Source organism: Rhincodon typus, unplaced genomic scaffold (genome assembly GCF_021869965.1).
Source record: "Rhincodon typus isolate 14 unplaced genomic scaffold, sRhiTyp1.1 hic_rhity00001651, whole genome shotgun sequence".
Lineage (NCBI taxonomy): Eukaryota > Metazoa > Chordata > Chondrichthyes > Orectolobiformes > Rhincodontidae > Rhincodon > Rhincodon typus.
In genome coordinates, this window is record NW_025967289.1 from 3,423 (window position 1) to 25,000 (window position 21,578).

Genomic DNA, 21,578 nt, shown 5'->3' on the forward strand with positions numbered 1-21,578 from the left:
CAATGCAGATTGGATGGGATTTTCCTGCGCTGAATGACTGCTCCTCACAGCCATTCATGCCAATAGTTGCTGCCACATCAAGGAGAGCTTCTTTGCAACATTTTTTTTTCTTTGCCCCAGAACATTGCCTACATGAGAGTCAAGGAAACAGGACCTGGTGGGGGGAGATTCTTTTCAGCTATCTGGACTCGGTGTCCAGTCCATCGAAGTTGATTTTTGTAGGAGGTTGCCTGAATGCTTCAGGAAGGACACATTTGTTCGACTGTCTTCCAATCACACCTAGAGAATGCAGTGCAGTCATTGCTGATGGAATTTCTCTACACTCACGTGTTGCTGACACAGCATCCAGGCCTCACAACAGTGTAGGAGTGTGATAATAACCTACTTCAGAGGTTCAGGGAGGAGACTGATCATCACCTTCTCCAGGGCAACAAACGTTGACCCAGCCATTGATGCTCACATCCCATAAAGTTTGGAAACCTAAGCAATATACCATTCTAAAGCATTATGTGCCGTCAGCCACGATACAAATGCTTGTTTTAATGGGACACAAAATAATGCACATGATTGTGCGTTCCCCAATTTTATGACTATTGATCTTTATATTGAAAAGTCTTATGACCTAATGTAAAATGTGGAGGGATGAAATATATGTGTCCAATTCGACCTGTAACACTATCTAAAATTCTTACCTGCTTCATTTCCACAAACGTCAGTGGGTAAACAGACTCGACTGGGCCAGAGAATGACAGCAAGTTAACCAATTCTGTAACACTCTGCAACTGTAAAATACTCCCAGTCATTGATCTTACACAATCTAAAGTTATCTTTAGAAACACGATTCTTATTAAGATTCCAACAGTAGTAAAACAGAAACAAAATACAAAGTGGCAATTATGAAGAAAGATTTGACAAGGAAATTTTAGGGCAACTAGGGACGGGCAATAAATGCTAGCTAGCCAGTGATGCCCACATCCCAAAAATACGTGAAAAAAATTAGCAAAAGGCCAGTTTATTCAATTTTTACACTAAGTGGCAAATCTTCACAGAGGTATCAACTGAACAATTTGAGGACAATTTCGCCACTTTATAAGAAAACCTGGGCAAAAACAAAATTGGGGTGATAGCGTTTGTGCCAACACCATTCAACTGCCTTTGGCCCTGAAGAATATTCCAGAAACAGCCTCATTAGCATGACCTCAGGGGCTCCCAGCTGAACTCCTCTTTACCCCAAGGCAGGGCAACGCTCAGGTCAAGCTGGTACTGAATTCAGCCAAAAGGAAGAGGGTCACGTTCTGACAAAATTTCCAAGTTCATCACATTGCAGGATTGCAATTGTTTGCCCCACAATGACGAGGATCCTTCTTAGCCAGGGGTCCCCACACCTCTCACCTCTTTTCCCCAAAATTCCTTAAAATAAATATTCTTGACCAACATTATCATCTCTTCCAACACTCCTTACATGAAAGTGTCAAATTTTCTCTGATAATGCCTCTGTGAAAAGCCTTGGGATATTTAATTATATTTCAGGCTCTATGTACATTAAACCATTCATGTCATCTTTAGAAACTTAAATGTCACCATAGCCACACTGGCTAGCATTCTTTTGTGCCAACAAAGCTTATAACAGTAAATGATGGAATATGCCAGTCTATTTACAAGATTGGGGTAATGTTCATTTTGGGAAGGAAATGGATAATACCACATTGGTTTCATTTGGAATGGAAATTGGGCAGAATGTAAAATGGTTCACAATTCATTATCGCTGTGACTCCATGACTGCTCTGAACCCATCTCACACGCATTGTGATACAACAGCAACTTACATTTGTATGATTTTGTAACATCATAAACCATTTTGAGGCACCTCTCAGGAGAGATGGTAAAGACAAGTTTGACACTGAGTGACAAGATTCGATGATATCAGGGGAGATGACCAAAAATTTGGTTGAAGAGGTGTGTTTTAATGAGCTGATACAGCTGCCAAAGATGGCTTAAGTGAAATTGGGAAAGCTCGAGATGCCAGACTTCAAGGAGTGCTAACTTCTTGATCATTGAGCTGAAGAAGATTACAGAGATAGGGAGGAAGCAAGAGCATGAAGGATTTGCTGCAATGAAGGAACCATTGCACTGAACTGCATGCAGCAAGTTCCCACCTACGACAATGAGATCATCACCAGATCACCTGTTAGTGATGACTTGTTGAGAGATTAACGTGTACCAGGAAACTCAGGGGAACTCCTTCTTCACACACTATTGGATCCTTTATACCTAGCTAAGATGGCAATTAGTGTCTTATAAAAGAAACAGCAGCTCCAACAGTGCAGCACTGCCTTGAACCCACACCTTTCTGGCTGAAAGCTCGCGCTCTATCTTCGACCAATGGCGGGAATCTATCGCTAATTTAGTCACCAAATGATAAAGATTTATTTCAAAGAAACACAACACCATAAACCTTATACAACCCAAGTGTAACCTATTCTTACCTTTTTAACTTGTATTAACCCATACGCATATTTGGGGGTGGCAGGAAGTACAGGACCAGCAGGTAATGTTTTGTGCTGATGAAGGAAAGAAAAGAGAAAAACCATTGAGATTTTTATCTCTTTAATAAATCAAAAATATTCCACGTTTGATTACTATCACAGTTGGCCCATTGCCGTTGAGAAATAACTGTGCAGATCACCTTCCTGCAGCAACGTACACTGCAGTACTGCAAGAACAATGCAAACTTTACCAGCCCACGAATCAGCCTGCTGCCCCCTGCAAACACCAGCACCTCCAAACTTTCCAAAAAGTCAGACTCAAACTGGGATCCATGTTATCATTCTTTCACTGTCACCGGCTCAAAGTCCTGAGATTCTCTCCCCTGCTATCACAGTGGTTGTCTCTACACCACATGGATTACGAGGATTCAAGGCAGCAGCTCATGACAAGGACGTGGACGATTCAAGATGGGCAATAAAAGCCGGCCTTGCTCCTGATGCTCAGCCCATTTACAAATCTAAAGTAAGGTTGAGTACATACGCAAGCAAGCAATTAGTCTAAAATCAATGACAAAAGTAGTATATATGAAAGAGAAACAAACTTAATATTTCAGGAACATCTTCATTGTTTGCTGTGGAAGACTATTGGGACAAGTTTTCTTATTCATTGAATAATGCTAAATATCCACAGGTCTTCAGAATGGTTTGTCCGTTCAAATAAGGAAAAGATCCTGAGGAAAGGTTCCTCTAAATGTTTATGTTTTCCTCCCTGCAACTCTCACCAGCAGATCTTACTTTGTTAACTGCTTCACCAGGACAACATCCTGCTTCTTTCTCTATTAAAATCCAATATGGGAAGGGAAGCTCCTGAGTATTATTCCCCAGTGGATAGAAGGATGCTCCAGGCAGTATGTGCAAGACTAACTTTGTTCATTGAGTGGGAATTCTTGACACATATTCCTCGTTCTGGTAACCTACATTAAATAGGACCAGAGGATGTAGGAACAGAGGTAAATCATTTGGCCCATCATTGTTCCACCATTCAGCAGGATCTGACCACTGCCAATTCCATTTTCCTGCCTTACCCCATAACACTTGATTCCCTTACTGATTGAAATTTTGTCTTAGTATAGAACAGACTTAATGACCAGCCTTGGCAGAGCTCTGTGGCTAAGAATACAGTGAACAGATTTCCAGTTACAGCAGATAATTCTATTTGTTACTGAAACCAGAGATTATTACCAAAGTTGGCTGATAGCCTCCAACTGACGAAATGTCATATTACAAAAAGACTGCAGGAGAATGCAGACAAGCATGTAGGATGGGTAGATGGTGTTCAATGTAAAAGCATGTCAATTAAAAGCAAAGAAAAACACCTTAAATCATAACATTTTCAACAAAGAACAGAGGAAGTGCAAATTATAGATACTTGAGTTTTCAAAGGGTGTCAGTAAAAGTACATTGCGTTATCACAAAATTATTATGGTGCAGAGCCAGACCATTCAGCCCATCGTGCCTGTACCAACACATGGAATTCAGGGAAATCGGGATTAGTGTGCCTTTAGTGGGAGTTATGTCAGTGCAGACTCGATTGGCCAAAGAGCCTTTTCTGCACTGCACAAATCCATGACTCTATGACTGATAATCTAGCCCAGCTCTATGATCTAGTGCCAATTTTATGGCTTGTCCCAATATCCCTAAATACTTTTACAGTCCAAAAAACATACATCCATAGTTTTTTTGAATGCTTCAATTAAGCTTGCCTTGCCACATTTCCATACCCTAACTTCACTTTATGAAGAATTTTTTTTTCCTCGCATCAACCTTGCTTCATTTGCACATCATTTTAAATCCAACCCCTTTTGTCCTTGTTTCTTTTACAAGCAGGAACACCTACTCCTAAACTACTCTGTCCAGCCCACTCGTGATTTTAAAAACCTTAATCAGATCTCCTCTCAAACTTCTCTCCAAGAACTTCTTCAATCTATCCTCAAAGCTGGAGAGATTATTGCAATTCTGGATCTGATATCTAGTGTGGAACTTGTACAATATCTCAGGCTGCAATTGGACTGTGTGCAGTTCCAGCATCTTACTGCCAGGAGGATATGAATTTAATGGAAAAAGTGCAGGTTCAACTGGGGGTCAGAAGGCCACACTGTGTCAGAGACATCCACTCACTATGGTTTTCCATTGGGAGATCAACTAATGGCCAGAGGGTAGGCTCTCAAACCTGGAAGGTCAATTTGACGCATTAAAGCAGCAGCAGGAAACCATGCAGGTAAGTGAGAGAAAAATGGAGCATCCTTTCTCCAAATCCTTTAGAAGTTTAAATATTGAAAAATGTTTTTTTTTGCAGCCAAACCAGTGTGGGTGGGGGTTGGTGAGGGTGGGTAGGGCTCAGGTTGCTGAGGCGGTGGGTGCTTGGAAGCTTGCAGCTGTTGTTGCTTCCATGTAAGGAAGGACGGCCTCTTAGCTCAAGTGGCTGTTAAGGTCAGACCCAGAATGTTTCGGTCTGTGCGAATGAGTGCATATCTGATGAAAGGCCCCCCCAAAATGCTAACTGTTTCTCTTTCCAGCACTCGACCTGCTGAGTACTTCCAGCATTTCCTGCTTGTATTTGAGGGGTTTGGAATTATGAAGGTAGACCTAAGAAATTAAGGATGGTTTATTGGAGCTCAGGTGAGGTTTAAGAGTATGAAGGAGCATTGTCAAAAGACCGAGGGCAAGCGAAGAAGTCATTTTGTAATAAATCCCAAGCAGTTTTCATGGAGGTCATAAACAACTTGGTCAAGGTTAAACAATACATTGCTTATGTTTAAATCTAACCTTTCTCACGTGGTTTATGCACACTCAGAGACAGATGAATCTGCTGTATACACACAGCAGATACATTCCATGTTTCCTTTGCCCTAGCACCAGTTTTTTACATAAGCAGACAATGAAAAAATATTTAGAGAGCTTGGTACGGGTTGGTGAGCTTGTGACAAAGTGAAGCATTCAAAAAGGCACTAAAATTGAGAAACATAATTTAAATTTAGAAGATGAGAAAATAAAAGATCTATAAAGTTGAGCTCATTGACAATAACATGACCTTCTACAGCATAGCACCACTGTGTGTTGCCTGAGAGTATGTTCATGTAACCTTTAATAAACATGTCTTGACTCTTGTGTTGACAGCTTTCATTTGTGATATGTGGATAGAGATTGCAGCCTTGGTATATCCTTGAAACTATTTAAAGGTAAAGTAAGGCATGTTGTTTCTGTTTGTTGTTGACAAGCACTCAACAGAACAATCTAAACTGAGGGGCAGAGGGTGATTTGAATCTTGTTCTGCAAAATATTATTGAAACTGATGCCATATTTCTCAAGTGTAATCCAGTGTTTTTCTTAAGAAAGAGGGACATTTAAGGATGTGAAAAGCAACCAGAGGTTGGACTTAGATTGGGTGGCTCTTACTTTAAGCATTGAGACAGATTTAACAGGTGAAATAGCTGTTTCTGCGCTGGAATATTCCAGGATTTTATTTGAGCAGTTGACTTCCTTGATGTAATACTGGATTATATTTGCTATTTCTGTTTTGTTTGAACCCTTACCTTTCCAATAACTTGCCGGACACTGAAGTATTTGTCAGTCGGGTCTCCTGCTTCTGACAGAGGGGCATCATAGTCATAACTCGTTGGCTGTGGCCAATAGGGAGAGTTTGCTCCTACATCAATTGAAGAAAAAGTGTATTTAATGGCAAATGCACAACACCATTTTCTCTTTCATAAATACTACAGGCAGCATGGGAGACTTGTGCAAATCAGTGGATTTAATGCAAGAACACTATAACATGTGAGTGGATCAGTAAATGGGACCTTTACTATCTGGAATTTAAACAAGTGAAAGGTAAACTCTTTAAAAACACAAGATTCTGAGGGTTTGACAGAATTGACACAGAGGTCGCTTCCCTTGGCTGGAGAACCTGGATCACAGACTCAGGAGAAGGGCCAATCATTTGGGACTGAAAGGAGGTGAAACTTCTTCATTCAAAAGGGATTTGAATCTGCATAATTCTCTATCCAAGAGGGTTCTGAAATATATTTAAGTCTGAGACAGTCAGACTTTTGGTCTGTCAAGGAGTCGAAGGAGACGGGGAGGAATGTGACGAGGCACCGGCTGCCAATTTCCATGTTTGACAGCAGCTTCTGCAAAGGGAAGCTATGCTTGGGCAATGCCGATTGGCAGGTGCCCAGCTTGCCAGCAGCTGAAAGGGAATGTTAATGGGGAGGGAGCAGACATGCAGAGAATGAAGCCCAAGATCAGCCATGAATGTATTAACTTGAATGGTAGGGAAGGTCCTTGGAGTGCCCTTAATTCTTGTATAAAGCAAGCAGCAAATCCTGGTTACAGGCAGCCAATAAAGTATCTTTTGAAATGCAGTCACTGCTGTAATGTAGGAAGTGTGGCAGCCAATTTGTACACAGCAAGCTCCCACAAACTGTAACGTGATAATGGCAAGATATTCTGTTCGTGTGATGCTGGTTACAACATAGAGATTTGTCAGAGCTCTAAGGATTCCTCTACTCGAAATAGCGCCATAGGAAAGTGTCCTTTTACATTTGCAGCAGCAGGGGCACACTTTCTCATCCACATGATGGCACCTCTGACGGTGCAGAACAACTTCAAGGCTGCATTGGAGTTTCAGTCTTGACCTTTGAGATCAATTGCTGGAGTGGGGCTTGAACCTGGAATCTTGTGATTCAAGAAGCTACGCAACTGAGCCATGGCTGACAGTAAACGACCTGATAATTTAGCAACAACAGAGGAGGTGAGAGAAGTAGTGGTGAGGTAGAGCTGGGTGTTGTCAGTGTACATGTGAAAACTGACATTATGGTTTCAGATGATGTCGTCACGGGAGAGCATGCAGATGAGAAACAGGAGCCAGCCGAGGACAGATTCTGAAGGGACAACCCAGGTAATCATGCAGGAGCAGAAGAGAAGCCATTGCAAGTAGCCCTCTAGCTGCAATTAATCTGATGCCCTTGTGCAGTTTATAAGTTATTATCACAAGTAGATTAATTGTTAACTGCATTCTAATACTAGTAAATAGTGACTGGTAAAGTGGACATTACTGTTCACAGCTCAATGATTAGTACTAACACAATTAAATTTTTTAAACAGACTGGATATTCCAGCAATGTTAAAGTTACTGATAGACTCTTACCATTCCAGTAGCCAAAGTTCGTTCCTCCTTCGAACATGTACCTGACGATATCCAAACAATATTTAGATTTCAACAGAGAATTGCAAATTTAGTTTTGGAACATGAGAAATTCATTAAAAATACGTACATATTGACATTGGCTCCAAGAGCAAGGATTTCATCCAGTGATTTAGCAACGATCTCCTTTTTGATCACAGAGTGTTTCTTGCCCCAGTGATCCAACCATCCTGTGTAAAACTCAGAATTTACCTAACATAAAAAAAGCACTTAATTCATTTACTCAGACATTTAATTCATACTATTTAACCTGAAAATACATCTGACATTTGCATTACATTCCAAATTACATTCAATCAGTTGTATAGTCTTTCAGTACTTACATTGTAAAAGGGCATGTGAGAATTTGAGCCGCCTCATCACACTCTTCCCATCATCTTCTCCCTTTCAAATATTCATCCCATTATCTGGTACTCAGGTACTACCTGAGCTTTTTCTGATGTGACTCTATTTTAATATCTCAGACCTTGCGTGACCCCAGAGTGAGAATGAGGGGTGGGGTTGAGGATGAAGTATTAGAGAGTTGCTGACTGCACTGGCAGGGGGCAGACAGAGAGTCATTAAGCGGAGAAATGAGGTCAGAGAAATCTTGCTTTTGGCAGGCAGAGGTGGAGAGCGGTTTACCCACAAGGTGGACACCCACCTATTTACAGACAGCGCAACAATCAGGTTTCTGAAGAGAGGTGATTAAGCTGCGCCCACCAAATGAAAAAGGAATTTAAAGGGTCACCATGCCTCAGGTGAGGGAGAGGTTGAGAAGGAGAGTCCTTCATTGTAACCTCAGCTGGTGCGGGAATTGAACCCACACTTGGTTGGTATGCTTTGCAATGTGGCCATCCAACTGAGCTAACTGACACCCCTTTTCTAGACTGTTTGTATAAATTGTAAAGGATTGAGGCCCCAGAACCTGTGTCTCACCATTCGTGACATCCTGTCAGATGACAAAGACCACTTATTCCTACTCTCTGCTTCCTGTTAGCAAGCCAAGCTTCTATCCAAGCCAATATGCTTCTTCTCAAGGTGCAGTTTGGAATTCATCAGTATTCAGGTACTTACAATTCTCTGCACCAACTATCCCACTTAGGAGGAAAACTTCAATGTATTGGGCCAAAATATCTTTCTTCAGTGAGAAACTTGAGTAAATGTTAATTTTCCATTTACAATATTTCATGCTTTTCCGCACTTGAAACAGTATAATTTCTATCCAATAAGCAGTGTACAACATGCTGATTGGATCCTAGCCATGTAGTGAATCAGAAACTATGAGAGCTTATCCTTAATAGCAACGTTATTCTCTTATATACAGTCTTACAGCTGTATTGCCTCCAGGGTCCTCGCTGTCCCATCTTCAGTCTGAAGAAGACATATTGAACTCAAAAAGTTAACTCTGTTTCTCTCTTCATAGATGCTGCCTGACCTGCTGAATTCTTGTTTTTAATATAATTTTAATCAATCTGTTCAGAGATGTTGTTAAATACCGCTGGAACAGGTGGGATTTGAACCTAGGTTTAGAGTTAGGGATTATTACCACTGCACCACAGGAGCCCCATTACTGCCTCATTTTAATATGCTCAGGAGAACTAATCAATCAATACCATTGCCTGTTTATCTCACACTTAAACAATGTGATTGACACAGTATTAATCTACAAAATGATAGTACAATGAATTAATAAATCCACCAAGTTGCATGCTATCTCATTCCAAATATCCAGCTACTCTTGCAGTAACATCAAGTTGGCTGAAAGGATGTCAGTTGCTAGGTGCTTACCATTGGCCCATGAGGCTCTGCATATCTTTGAGCTTCAAATAATTTTGAAATATTTCCACCTGCCAATAGAAAATAACATTACACAAAGTAAGACATAAAAATACTTGACATCCAATTACTCCATGTGGCTCAATGCTTCAAAATTAAAAGCATAATCCCCAATGTTTATAACAGGCATGTTCCTGTATGTGCACTGATTTTACTCAAGGCAGAGTTTGATTTTTGATCATCAAGTGAGTCAATGATGGGGCAGACAGGAAAGAAGGTTTGAGATCAAACCAAATCAGCCACAATTTTATTAAACAGCAAAGGAGATGCAACATTCCAGACTGCTCCCAAGTCCCAAGTGTTCCCACTAAATGCAATGTCAGGTGTAAAGTGGTCCCTCAACTTTTTGGATCAGGATGATTAAACCCACAAGGTGCTGTTAGCACACTCAAGCAGTGCTGGGCCCCTCACACTGCTTTATATTTATGTCTTGATCAATTTTAATCTGTCCTTGCCTGCTGCTTTTCGGCTGTTTGAAGATCAGTGATGGGGAAATCAGTTATGTGAAGGTAGGTTTTCTAGATTGATACCTGGACTGAGGGGTTGTCTTATGGGGGTGACTGGATCGAAGTGTATAAGATCCTGGATGGTCTTGACAAGCTGCACATGGAAAGGAACTTTCCTCTTGCGAATAAGCGCAGAACTAGGGAGCTCTGTTTAAAATTTGGGTTTGCCCCTTTAGAATTAAGATTAGGAATATTTTTTCTCTCTCAGAAGGCTGCACCATTTTGGAATTCTGCCTAAGAAGATGGTGGACCTGCTGAGTTTCTCCAGCACTTTATGTTACCTTAAATTTTAGATTTCCAACATCAGCATTATTTTGCTTTTATTATTCCTTGCTTTCTTTGGTGAGAAGTGCAGAGTGAAAAATTTCCTTACCTTTTAACAATCAAAGGCTTTCAATTCTTCCAAATAACTAAATGTTAGCATACCTGGACCAAAATCCACTGTAGCATACAGCCCTTGTAGTGAGCCACACTTGAGGTAACCTTTGCCTGCTCCATCTGTTGTAAACAGAACTACTTCATCTCCCAGATGGTACCGAAAGAGCTTCAGGAGGTATCGTAGGTAGTCGTAGTCACAAGCAAAGTAGCTACCATATTCATTCTCCACCTGAAACAGCATAAGAATTCTTACCCCTTGCTAATTATGCGTCATATTAATTAAAAAACTGCCCAATTGCAAAACATCTCCTGATAGCTGAACAAGATGTGCATTTATATGATGACTTTCACAGCCAGCAGGGATCTCGAAGTGCTTTACAACCAATCCAATGAAGCACTTTTGAAGACATCACACAAGAAATGTTGTGGCCAATTTGCACACAGCAGTCTCCCACAAACGATAATGGGATAATGACCAGATCATTTATTTTTGTGATACTGATGGAGGAATCAATATTGGTCAGGCTTCCACAGATAACTCACCTGCTCTTCTTCAGAACGGTGGGCTGGGATATTTTACATCCAGCAGAGACTGGTGGGAGGACAATTTATAGCCTCACATGAAACTTAGCACCTCAGCACTCCCTCGGTACTGCACTGGAGACTTGCTCTTGGGTTTTGACCTCTGGTCCTGGAGCAGGCCTGGAACCTTCTGACTCAAAGGCAAGAATACCATCACTGACTCACTGCCAACACTCGCTAGCTGAAATGCTAAATCTATTTCTTTCTCTACAGATACTGTATGACTAGAGTATTTCCAGCATTCTGTCAGCATTCTTAATGCAGTTGATAGCTACCTGTTGCTTAAAAACAAATACAAGAGAGATTAAAAGAAATGCATAACGGTTCAAAGAAACCCCACAGGTTCTATACTCCTAGGTTAAATGCTATAGTGATCCGGGGTATCATCACATGGGGGGGGCATTGGAGATGTTCAGCCATAATCCCACAGATGGTCGTTCTGGTTACTCAGCCAGACACATGAAATAAAAATGTTCAAACTATGAGAAAATATCCAATAAACAGGTGCAAAAGCATCAAAACAATCTTCAACCCAAGCAATCAGCAAAATAAGCTAATTCCAGAAGCCTGTTTTAGGCTGTCCTATTGCTTTTCTTTCTTCACATTGAGTACATACTGGTAAAAAGAATATGTGCTAGAACACATGGGCTGAATCATAATCCTTCTGCATTGTCATAATTCTGTGCACGCATGTTTTGGTCACATTTCAATCGTCGCCTTCTGCTACTTGACATGTGTTTCTCATTTGTAAAGCACTGTGGAACACCCTTCAAGCACTGAATTCTTGTCTTTCTTTCCTCATTACACAGTATCTAAAACTTCAAGATAAGCTTCTGCTAAGTCAATGTTTCTCAAATTTGAAGCACACTCAACATGCAACCTGGTCAGAATATTACAAAGCTTCTGTTTCATGACCTCTAACTCAATTAAGCTGGCAACGTAATTTTGGTTGCTCTGTAACAATGGCATAAGGTTGGTGTTGAATCTTCCAGCTTTATTTTGTCCATCCGGCCTTACAATCTGCTGAGTGTGCCCTAGTTTACTGGAGTAACACTTCGCAATCACTGGGGTGGAAGTTAATCTCCAGAGCTCTGTCTACTTATGAAAGTTTGTCTCTGCTCTTCTGTTGTCCACTCACACTGGCTCGGAGGAAGATGTTGTTTATATAACCCTCATCACTTATTTTCAAATCTCACTATGACCGCTCCTTCCCCAGCCTTGTAATCTCTTTCAGCCCGACAACTCTCCAAGAACTGTGTGCTTCTTCAATTCTTGCTTTTCACACATCCTTACTTTTATTTACTTTACGACTGGTGGCTGTGTCTTTTGCTCTCTGGGCTTCAAGTTCTGGAAATCCCACCCCCTCCACTGCCGCCTCCGCCCACCCCCACGCAGCCTTCACTGTTTCTCTATTCAGCTGTTCACCTTAAAGATGCTCTTCAAGGTTCATTTCCTTCACCTGTTCCTACGTCACACTTGGCTCAGTGTTAAATGCTGTGGGACAATGCTCCCGTGAAGAACCTTGGGTTGTTTTACAGCGCTAAAGGTGCTACACAAATGCAAGATGTTGTTGTTGCACATCTCCCTGGATTACACCCTAACAACCACCCAATCAAGAAGATTAATCATTGACTAATTATATGGATCAGTTTGTTCATCCATTTTAACATAAACACTTTTTACCTGTACAGCAATAATTGGTCCGTTGTTCTGATACAAAAACGGTTTGATCTTGGGTAGCAGAACATCCATCCACTTATGAACAAACCGGAGATAATCTAGGACAATAGCAAAACTATCAGGCACTGTAAAGAACGGTCCTTATTTCTGTTTAGTTGCATGATTTGGTATTGGACAGAGAAAAAAAGATCACTTCAAATTTGCTGGTCCCTAATTTTAGTAAGGTGCACTTTTTGTTATTATTCATTCTCAAAATGAGGGCATTACTGTTGGGGCCACCGTTTATTGCCCCTCTGTAGATGCCCAAGGAGGAGTTAGTGGGCCTCCTGCAGTCCATTCTTCAGAGATTGTCCCAAAATACTGTTCGGTAGGGAACTCCAGGATTTTTACCCAGTAAACGATCGAATGATAAAGGAGTAGGGTTGGGTGCAGGCATCAGAAGGGTGTGTCACTGGGAGGGTAACCTGAAAGTGGTTGTGCTCTCACAAAACTGCTGCCCCGGTATTTGGTCAGGAGGACGAGGTCATGGTTTTGGGAAGTGCTGTCAAAGAAACGTCAGTGAGTTACTGCCGCAATGCTGGCATTAAACTGTGCATGAGCATGAGCACGAGCACACAACACCCTGGAAGGTACCGCACAGACAATGTTCTGCATTTTTTTTTGTTTGCTTGCACAGTATTTAAGATACAAAGCTTTGAAAAAAACTGGTTGCGCACATCAGCAAAGGTTTACAAAGAAGAATGACTGCAGCCACATACTGGGAGGGCGAGGATCCTTGAGTTGGTGGATAGGCTGGCAATTAATTGGGCTGCTTTCACCCTCATGGTATGGAGTTTGAACGCTGTTGCAACTGCATCCAAGAAGGCAGCTGGACAGTACTCCATCATACTCCTTTGATTGGTGCCTTTTAGACAGTGGTGAGGATGCAAGTTCCTCGCTGCAAGACTGCTCTGGTAGCTGCAGCATTTCTGGAGCTGGTTGAGTTGAGTTCCTGGTCAGTGGCCACTCTGCAGATTTGGCTATACTGAATCCTGAATGTTGAATGTCGAGAAGTGGGATTTGGACTGTCTTTTATTGGAGTTAGCTATTGGCTGACACTTATGTGGCTTAGATGTAACTTGCCTCAAGCCAAGTATGGCTGTATTCCAGATCCTTCTGCACGGGAACATGGGATGCTTTATAATTTGAGAAATTCAGAGTGGCAATGAAGCACCATGTGGAAAAAGTGTACACTGCGCAAACAGCGTTCACCAGTGACCAGCCCAGCTTCTGAACTTGTAATGATGGTCATTGATAAAACAGAGGAATCAACTAGCGAGAATGAGTATTGCTAAAAAGAGTGTAATGTAAGTGGGGTGAAGATTTTAAAATAAGACTGAGCTAAGTGTGAGAATTCACTGGAAGTCATGAGTAATTGTTTGGTTGGGTGTTCACATATGAGTGACAGCTCCATTCACACTATACTTCACAAATATCAAGTCTGCTATAAACACTCTCTTAGGTAAATACGCAGGTTTCGTTCTCTTATGCTCAGATGTTCTCCAGCAACTACTTAACATCTGGGCCACAGCTGTATAACATGTAGCTCCAAAGCCATTCAATTGGATACTCTAGCTTTCCCTACACACTGACATATGATGTGTGGGTCTTCATTCACTAGTTGACTGTCAGAGAGGTGGGTTTTTGCTTGTCAAAGCATCAACTAAGATTGGCCACTTGTCTGCCTACACACTCACTCACTATCCCTCACCTTCCTTCAAATTAATTTCATGCTAAGCTCAGCATGGAGAGACAGACCAACCTCATGAAGCATGATTGCTCATGAGGGCTTGTAGAGAAAAAGCAACAATTGATGTATTGCTTCAGTGGTACTGGCTTTAGCATGCGGCTGAGTGACTCAACGTATGGTTTAAGGTTTAGTACACTGGTTTTAATATTTGCAAAAGCAACACTTCAACATGAAATTGGATCTAAGTCCTTCTTCATGGCAAACTGATCAAAATGTTCGGAGAAAGCCATAATCTGAAACATTGCTCAAAGCTCTTTCTTCATTGTGTTAAACAAAAATAATCACTGTTCTCATTTGCTAATTACTTTCCCTACTGCAAATTATTAGGTTGAAAATTCAGAGTTTTCATTTTATCAAAGCAAAACCAAATCTATGATTTGCATCTTACCTGGATCTGAAGATCGAAGGACAACTGACTTCTTCTGTAGCAGCCAGGCAGGAAGACCACCCTTTGAGAAAAAAAATTAAAACATTCGAGCTTCACAAACCATTTGTTTTATAAATTTGAATTATAATTTCTCACTTGAATTTTATTGCACTCACCATGTCCCATTCTGCACAAATAAAGGGCCCAGCTCGTAAGATGACCAGCAACCCAATATCATTGCATATCTTTAAAAAGGATTCCAAATCTCTATTTCCAGTGAAGTCATATTTGCCAGGTATGGTCTCATGATAATTCCATGGTACATACCTATATAATTTAAGTAGGATTTGGTTTATTGCACAACTGATGCAGGTTAATGACAGAGAATATTAGAATACCAACTGCACATATGACCTTCCTCATTCTTTAAACCTTCCTTTGGTCTTTATGTAGTAACACAACAATTAACAAACTGAGTGTTAACTGAGTCACAAGCACCAGAGTTTAAAGCAGCATAGCAACCTGGACAAGAGATGCTGTTGATGCTCCATAGCTCTAATCCCACATTACTCCTCGTTCCATAATGGTACCTTGTTCCTTTTCCATGGAGTTAGCAGTCTCGAGAACAATTGCAAGTACTCAAAGAAATGCATGTTATTACAAGATGTCTAGGTACATAAAGCAGAGCTTTAAAATAGAAAAACAAAACTTGGATGAATACAGCACTTTTCACAAACACTACACATCACACATCACTTTATAGCCAAAGAAGAACTTACTTTTGGGAAGTGTAGCTACTGTTGTAATGTAGGAAGTGTGCTGACTAATTTGCACCCAGTAACAACTGAGCCACAGTTGTCACACGAAGTGCTTTACGTTTCAACCTTTATGCTTCAACCTTTATGCTTGAATGATATTTAAAGAACTAGCATGTTAACTGCAAATGATAGCTGGACATTCCTTTTCCTTAACCCTACCCAAACAATCAATTAATGTTAAGTGGTTGAGAAAATGTCAGCTGGCAGTAGGGGCTTTGGCTTTGCAATTTGGGGAGGTTAAGAAAAGGGACCATCTGAACATTTCTCTCTCAGGCCTGCTGCAGTGCTCTAGAGAGGCTCAATACAAGCTGGAGGAACACCACCTCATCTTGCATGTAGGCACCTTATCTGTTTATTTGACTGTAATGTTTATCTTTTTAACTTTATATATTATTTTTCTAACTTATACTATGAATCACTGTGGGGTGACTTTTTATTCTTTATTTCTCTATTTTTGTATCTAAGACTTGTACCTAGGTACTTTATACCTAAGGTGGCACCATAAGGGGGCTGGTTGACATTGTAAACTTTTCACTGTGCTCCTGCACTTCTGTGTTTGAGTACACGTGAAAATAAGCCTAATACTACTTACAGTTCTCAGGCCTCAACACCGAGTTTAACAATTTCACACCAGTTGCATGATTTTTTTGATCTCTCAGCCTATAAATTCTGGGTCTATGTGCAATGCTCTGTCACTGCACCTGACAAAGGAGCAGTGCTCCGAAAGCTTGTGTGATTTCAAATAAACCTGTTAGACAATAACCTGGTGTCATGTGACTTCTGACTTTGCCCAACCCAGTCCAACACCGGCACCTCCACATCATGACTACCATCGAGAGATAGTAGGAACTGCCGATGCTGGAGTCTGAGATAACAAGGTGTAGAGCTGGATGAACACAGCAGGCCGGGCAGCATCAGAGAAGGAGGAAAGCTGACGTTTCGGGTCTGGACCTTCTTCAGAAACGGGGGCGGGGAAGGGGGCTCTGAAATAAATAGAGAGAGGGGGAGGCAGATAGAAGCTAAATAGTGGAGCAGATAGGTGGAGAGAAGATGGACAGGTCAAGGAGGCGGGGATGAAGCTAGTAAAGGTGAGTGTAGGTAGGAAGTTGGGATGAGCGTTGGTCAGGGAGGAGGGAGGATACGATGCTCAACTCATCGATTGCTAGTTCTGACGTGCCACAGCGAGAAACTGCAACAACCTCCTCAGAAGATGGACATAAGATACAACCGATATAGTATCTTTCATCATCCACTACTTTTCCAAAGTGCAGAAACTACACCATGTTCTTAACAACCTTCAACATGTCATCGATGATAATGAGCATCTCGCCAAGATCTTCCCCACGCCTCCACTTCCCGCTTTCAAACAACCACCAAACCTTAAACAGACCATTGTTCACAGCAAACTACCCAGCCTTCAGGATAACATCGACCACAAAACTGTATAACCCTGCCATGGCAACCTCTGCAGGACATGTCAGACCATCAACATGACCACTACCATCACACGTGGGAACACCACCCACCACATACATGGCAGATACTGATGTGACTCGACCAACATTGTCTATCTCATACACTTCAGGCAAGGATGGCCCCGAGGCATGGTTTATTGGCGAAACCATGCAGATGCTATGACAACGGATGAATGGACACTGCGCAATGATTGCCAGACAGGAATGTTCCCTCCCAGTCAGGGAACACTTCAGTGGTCAAGGGCATTCAGCCTCCGATATTCGGGTAAGTGTCCTTCAAGGTGGACTTCGAGGTACACAACAACGCAGAATCGCCAAGCAAAAGGTGATACCAAGTTCCGTACCTATGAAGACAGCCTCACCCATGATCTTGGGTTCACGTCACGCTACAGGTGACTTCACCATACTGTTCTGTATCTGTAAAATCTTCCTTACTGTCCTGTTTTGATAGCATTAGCTTGATAAATTGTAATGATCTCTCCACCTTAATTAGTTTGTACAGTTTTGATTTCAACATGCGATTCCAGTCATTTAATTTGTCTCTAGCATCAGTATATTTTTAATTTTTTGTAATTATCTCTCTGCCTCACTTAATCAGATTATAGGTCATCCCTCCGCTGGTTATTCAGCTGTTGACACTTTACTCACCATTTAACACTCCTGGTCACCTGCAGAGACTTATCATCTGGCACTCCACTCACACCAGTTGTGTGATCTTTCTGCCTATAAACTCTGGGTCTGTGTGCTCTGCTCTCTCTCACTGCACCTGACGAAGGAGCTGTGCTGTGAAAGCTTGTGTGATTTCAAATAAACCTGTTAAACTATAACCCAGCATCTGACCTGACATTCAATTCATCCACTGAATGTAGCTTTCTTCACAGTCCTAGCTGTGTTTATTTCCCATTGATTGGTTAGGGAGATAGTCTGTTGATTGCTATAGGCTGTTATCAGTATGCAGTTCTAGAGACTTCGTCATCTTAAGCTGAAGGAGAGGGAGGTCTGACAGCTTCAGATGTCTTGAGAGAGTGAACTTTGGCCCTATTACGTTTGATATTTTAGTACATTAATTATATATTCTCCAAAAATACAGCATCAGCTTGTACAAGGCAGGTTCCACAGGAAGGAATAAGGTAAATGAACTGTTAACCTGTGATGACTATCTTGACTAAGGAATAAGCACTAGCCAAGAACCCTGTAAACTTGAGTTCATCCAAGACTCTGCTTCCTGTTTCCTTACTTGTATTCACTTATCATCCCTATGGTGCACCAACTTACACCGGCTCCAGGTCCAGCAGTGTCGTAATTTCAAATTTCACATCCTCATTTTCAAATCCTTTCCGGCTGCCCCAATGTCTAATCTGCTCAGGCCCCATGCCTCCAAATTATCAGGGGTCTCTCTGACTATGGTTTCTTGCGCACTCCTGATTTTAATTTTTCCACCACTGTTGGCTTTGTTTTCAGCCTCATTAGTCCCAAGCTTTAGAACTCCCTTCCCAAACCTTTCCATCTCTCTAACTTCATTTAAAATGTTTTTTTAAAGCGTTAGCTCTTTGACCAAGCCCTTGATCATCTGCTTGAGTATTGCCTTTAATTTTAAATTTTGTTTCAAAATGCTTGTGTAAAGTGTTTCAAATTAAAAGTACTAAATAAATATAAGTTGTTTTGAGTTTTTGAACAGTGGCAAGATATCTTATATCCACACGGGTGGCCTCATTCTCACCTGAAAGATCAAAAGCTACTTTCAACATAGTAATAGATCCCAAGACACCTCACAGGACCACACCTATGACAACCAGTCACAAATCCTGGAGGCAGACAATGTCCAAAAAAAAAGAGAATGGTAAAAGTAATTCTAAAACAAAAATAGAAATTGCTGGAAAATCTCATCAGGTCTAGCAGCATCTGTACAGAGAAAGTAGAGTTAACGTTTCTGGTCCAATAACCCTTTTTCAGAACTGGTGTTAGGTGGGACAAGAATCATTTTTATACAGAAGATGGGGTGGGGGGAGTGAGTAAACGATAGGTGGAAATGGAGCCCAAAGAGAGAGAAAATCAGTTGGACAGATAAAGGAGATGTTAAAGGTTAGTATGGGGGTATGATTTGCTACTAATGGGGACTTTTAGTGGCTGACAATGGGTAGTATGTGGAGAGGCCTGTCAATATTAAGTCCAGACGGCTGCTCATAATATGGTCTCCTCTACACCGAGGATACAAAGTGCTGACCGGGTGACTACTTCACAGAACACCTACATTCCATCCGCAAAAAAGACCCTGAGCTTCCAAGATAACAAGGTGTAGAGCTAGATGAACACAGCAGGCCAAGCAGCATCAGAGGAGCAGGAAGGCTGACATTTCAGGCCTAGACCCTTCTTCTCCAGCATCTGCAGTTCCTACTATCCCTGAGCTTCCATTTCGCTGCCACTTCAGCACACCACTATGTTCTGTGGTCAACATCTCTGTCTCAGGCTTACTGTAGTGCTCCAGTGAAGCCCAGCACAATCTGGAAGAACACATCTCGTTTTCTGCTTGGGAACCCTGCGGCCTTCTGGATCAATATCGAGTTCAACAGTTTTAGGGCTTGAGCATTTTCCCCCCACCCCGACACACCAGGCCTACTGATTCCAACATTCGCATTTCTTTCAGTGTTTTTGTCAAATGTAATTCTATGTTGTCACACTCACGTTTGAATTGCATTCAGTCCCGCCATATACATTTTCAGAAGACGGTCCTTCCAGTAGTAACGAGGTACACGAGAGTAGTGTATGCTCCCCGAAATGTAACGAAACTTTTTGCCATCCTTTCGGAAACAGTCATTGTCGTAATCAATTTGAAATGATCCAGATAAACTCTGAAAAAAATAACAGAAATCAGCAAGTATCACACTGTCAGAAATAAAAATTGCTGGAAAAGCTCAGCAGATCTGGCAGCATTTGTGGAGAGAAGTTTCCTTCTGAGGAAGGGTCACTTGACCCAAAATGTTAGCGCTGATTTCTCTCCTTAGATGATGCTAGATATGCTGAGCTTTTCCAGCAATTTCTATCTTTGCCTCTGATTTACAGCAATGGCGGATCTTTCAGTTTTTATCACATTGTCAGACTCTCATTTATAGAAAGCATTTGATAAATCATGTTGAGGATACAGAGCGTAGAACTGTAATTTACCTCATGGAAAGGTCAGCATGTGATGTGACGTGGGCTTCCTTGCACTGGTGGCACAGGAGCAAGTGTAACGCAGAGACTCAGGATTTCTTGCCCTGTACCAGTTAAGTACTGGGGACAAAACAATCTTGTAGCATTCCATTGAGGAAACCTCAGTATTGTAATTTTATCCGGGAATTTTTCTTCACCTTTCCAGAAAATTGCATGGTGACTGACTGGTGAACAGTTCTGGGGCTGTGTCGTTTAGTTACGAATAACTGAATGGGACAGACTCAACAAACCAGCTAAAAATATGTAATTGTGATATCCTTTTATCCCATTATATCTTAAGTTATAGACACTTAAAGTAGAAAATATTATCCCATGGATTATAATTGCATATTTTGTTTGTAAAGTCACCACAATTCAGTACCAAGCTTCTCCATCGTTCAGCAAGATCATGAACGAACTCTAAGTATTCAAGGCTTCATTCAATATACCTCTATCTTTGGATAACTGAAATCGATCGATTTAAGATCTAAAATTAACAATTGATCTCGCATCACTTGATATTTGCAGAGAGAGTTCCAAATTTCCAATGTGTTTTGTGTGTAGAAATGATCCCTAATTTTATGCCAAGAAGATCTGTCTCTAATTTGTAAAGACTCTGCCCTCCAGACTCCTCAAGCCTCGGAAAATTATTTCTCTCCAACTGCTGCCCCCAATTCCTTCAATCAAATCACATCTGCAACTTCTGGATTCCAAAGTATGTAGCCTTTGTTAACAAAATCTCTCCTTGTAACTTAGCCATTGGAATGCAGGCATCATTCTGGTCGGTCAATGCTGCACTCTCTCTGGGGCCAATACGTGTGGCATGATGAAGGGTCTTCATAAAGCTGAAATAAATAGGTGTCTCCAATTCACCTTTAAAAACAGACATTGCCAGAAATGGTGATTGCTTCCAATACAAGGGCAAAGCTGTGAAGGCAGCTGTGTATCCTTGTAATGCAATGCAGTAGAAATTACTGAAGTCAGTGCACTTCTGTTCTAGGGTAAAATGTCTTGCACTGGGGTACAAATTAAGCATCTTTGGGAGGAAAAGATTCTTGTCCAAACATAGCTTCTGCACTTGTAGGTAACTTTCCAGAACCTAGAGATACTGCCTCGTCCATTGTTGCCGGCACTTTCTGCTTTTCTTTTGGATCGTGAAGGACCATACTGTATGTTGAATACAGAGAAACAAACAGACAGAGACTGAGGTACCAAAAGCAAAATACC

General features: G+C 41.4%; 1 protein-coding gene across 1 annotated transcript; it reads right to left on the minus strand.

The window, feature by feature from the left end:
* Nucleotides 1-667: 667 nt before the first annotated feature.
* On the minus strand, nucleotides 668-20,011 carry LOC109917241 (galactosidase, beta 1; the record flags this gene model as incomplete). Its single annotated transcript, XM_048592673.1, has 11 exons — nucleotides 668-782; nucleotides 2,487-2,561; nucleotides 6,080-6,192; nucleotides 7,693-7,733; nucleotides 7,820-7,941; nucleotides 9,520-9,578; nucleotides 10,500-10,680; nucleotides 12,717-12,811; nucleotides 14,891-14,951; nucleotides 15,046-15,196; nucleotides 19,845-20,011. Coding segments are annotated over 11 exons (1,180 nt in total), but the record flags the coding sequence as incomplete, so codon positions are not given.
* Between the last annotated feature and the right edge of the window lie 1,567 nt (nucleotides 20,012-21,578).